This window comes from Galeopterus variegatus, unplaced genomic scaffold, assembly GCF_000696425.1.
Source record: "Galeopterus variegatus unplaced genomic scaffold, G_variegatus-3.0.2 Scaffold5709, whole genome shotgun sequence".
Lineage (NCBI taxonomy): Eukaryota > Metazoa > Chordata > Mammalia > Dermoptera > Cynocephalidae > Galeopterus > Galeopterus variegatus.
In genome coordinates, this window is record NW_007731820.1 from 122,410 (window position 1) to 125,599 (window position 3,190).

The window sequence follows — 3,190 nt, forward strand, 5'->3', positions numbered from 1 at the left end:
GAGTAAATTTGACATTTGGTTTGGTTTGAAAAAGTTAGAAGTGCTTTAAAATAAAAGTTTATTCATTTAACAGACAGTGGTTACTGTGTTTTGGGCACTGTTTTAGGTACTGAGAATTTACCATCATTGGTCTTGGTACTCACAATTTGATGCATTAAACTTTCCAGAGCATACTTGGAAATAGGCTTAGGGGGACATAACACTATCTTTTTAATGGTCTGTTTCTGTTTCTTGCAGAAATCTAAGGAAGTTCTAAACACCGAGGCTATTCCTAATACCAAGATACAAGCCATCAACCGGGGGCTTAAAAGAAAAAAAAAGCTTGGTAAACTCTTTTTCATATGTACTTAACATTCTTAATTCACCTCTTTTACCTTCATGATTTAGGGACATGGAATGGAATTTTAAATAGATTCTAGATAAAATGCCATATTTTAAAGCAGGTAATCCAAAATGGGATTTAAGTGGGTAACCATTAATGGTAAAATTGAAAGCAGATGTCTTGAAGCATATCCTTTTTTTATCCTGCTTATTGTTAATGAGTTGCTTTTCCAGTGGATCAATTATTATGCAAAAACTAATAGCAAAGGGCGCATATGTTCTTTTTCTCTACCAGCATATGTTCTTCTATATTTTGGTTATGAATATGATTTTTTGTGCTTTTAAAGAAAAATGTTTTCTGAAATGGTCCAACTGAAATTGTCAGGTTAGGTGAGTTAAACAGGATATTCAACTTTCAGAAATCCATTTCTCACATTGAATTTTGAACACACCATTTTAAAATAGGGAATGGGGCCTGCTAGTTAGCTCAATTGGTTAGAATGTAGCCTTGTAATACCAAGGATAAGGGTTCAGATCCCCATACCAGCCAGCCACCAAAAAAAGAAGCTAAAATAGGGAAAATTATTCTCTCCTAAAATAGCCTCAGCATGGTTGTGCTTTAAAAGAGAATCTGTTTCATTAATCCAATGAATACATATAATGAACCATTATTGAGAAGGATCTGGGATAAAGTCTAACTGATGCTTTTTATTTTTGTCACTAATGACCTAAGACCAGATTCTCAAGTTTGCAACCAGAACCAGGCTAATGATAATGGTAGACTCTTTTACATAAGGTAGTTTTTAGGATGCAAACACAGAAATATATACATGTATATATTTGTTCATTAAATATGTATATAAAATACATTGACATTCTTAGATGAATAACAGAGAGAATGCCTAAATGCTAACTAGTATTTCTGTTTGCCTTTTTTTTTTTTCCTTTTTGTCTTTTTTCATGACCGGTAACGGGATTGCAACCCTCGGTGTCGTGCCCATACCACGACTNGCTGCATCTGGCATGGGCCTCAGGCTGCTTCTACTCATGATGGAAAGTGGCAGGCAGCCGGCGGTACAAGCAGATCACATGGCGAGAGAAGAAATGAGAGAGAGAGCAAGAGAAGGTGCCAGCGTCCTATAAATAACAAGTTCTCACAGGAACTAATAGAGCAAGAACTCACTCATTACTCCCCTCTCCCCCGGGGAGAGCATTAATCCATTCATGAGGGATCCACCCCCATGACTCAATCAGTTTCCAACACTGCCACATTGGGGATCAAATTTCCACATGAGTTTTGGAGGGGACAACACATCCAAACTCCATCATTCCACCCCTGGCCCCCCAAAACTCATGCTCCTCTCACATACAAAATACAATCATTCTATCCCAACAGTCCCAAAAGTCTTAGCTTGTTCCAGCACCAACTTAAAAGTGCAAAGGCCAAAGTCTCCTCTGAGACTAAAAACAAAACTCCTTCCAGCTAGGAACCTGTAAAAGTCAAAAACAAATTAATCTAATGCAAAGATACAATGGTGGAACAGACACTGGGTACACATTCCCATTCCAAAAGAGAGGAATAGGCCAGAAGAAAGGAGAAACAGGCGCCAAACAAGTCTGAAACTCAGTAGGGCAGACGTTATGTCTTAAAGCTCCAAAATAATCTTCTTTGACTCCAAGTCCTGCATCCTGGGCACAATTGGGCATCCAGGCCACTAAAGCCTCAGGCAGCCTTGCTCCCACATCTCTGCCAGGCACAATCCATCGGGCTGCGCTGGTGCCTGCAGCTTTTCCAGGCCAGTGTTGCACATTACCAGTGGCCCTGCAGTTCCAGGGTCCTGGAGGCAGCTTTGCTGCCTTGGATCTACTGGTGGGGGCTATCTGTGGGGGATATGACCCCACACACCTGCTTGGTATTGCTCTAGCAGATGGCCTCTGTGGTGGCTCCACCCATGTGCCAGGTCTCTGCCTGGGTCCCCAGGCTTTTCCATACATCCTCTGGAATCTAGGTGGAGGCTGCCACACCTCCATGGCTCTCATGTCCTGCCAGCCTGCAGAATTAACACCAGGTGGACACCACCAAGGTTTCAGGCCTCTACTCTCCAGGGCTGCTGCATGAACCACACTTGAGGCTGCTCCAGCCAGAGCAGCTGGGATGCAGGGAGCAGGGTCCCGAGGGCAGCTGTGCCCCAAGTCTGTCCTCTGGGACAACTCAGTCCTTCTAGGCCTCAGGGCCTGTGACCGGTGGGGAACCCTTCCTGACTTCTCAAATGCCTTTAGGGTCTTTTATCCATTGTCCTGGCTCTTAGCATCTGGCTGCCTCACCCTAAGATAATGTCTTTAGCAAACAGTTTATCTGCTTCACCCTTGCATTGTTCTCTGGCTCTTCACTTCTCTACCACATGGCCAGGCTGCAAATATTCCAAAACTTTACTCACTGCATCCCTTTTAATTTCTGACTTTATAAATGCCTTTGCTGCCATAACTCAGAGTAGGCTGTTAGAATTAGCCATGCAGTGACCTTAATGCTTTGCTGCTTGGAAATTTCTTTGGCCTAATGCTCTGGTTCACAGCTCCTAAGTTCCAACTTCCACAAAGTCCAAGGACATGGATACAATGTAGCCAGATTCCTTGCTATGGTGTAGCAAGTGTTATCTTTTGTCCAATTCCCAATAAGTTCCTCATTTCTGTCTGAGATCTCATCATCCACATGGCCTTTACTGTCCACATTTCTATCAGCATTCTGCCCACCACCACATAAGTCTCTAAGACATTCCAAACTTTCCTTTGTCTTTTTCTCTTCTTCTAAGTCCTCCAAACTCCTCCAACCTTTGCCCATTACCCAGTTCCAAAGCTGCATCCACATTTT

At 42.6% G+C, this 3,190-nt stretch overlaps 1 protein-coding gene across 1 annotated transcript in view; it reads left to right on the forward strand.

Annotated features, from left to right (window-relative positions):
* LOC103605300 (TATA box-binding protein-associated factor RNA polymerase I subunit B-like) overlaps positions 1-3,190 on the forward strand; it is a gene marked incomplete at its 3' end in the record, with an annotated part of 25,357 nt that overhangs the window by 6,207 nt on the left and 15,960 nt on the right. The window contains exon 3 of the mRNA XM_008589878.1: positions 238-325. Coding sequence (XP_008588100.1) covers positions 238-325 — 88 coding nt within the window. The remainder of the gene's footprint in view (positions 1-237; positions 326-3,190) is intronic.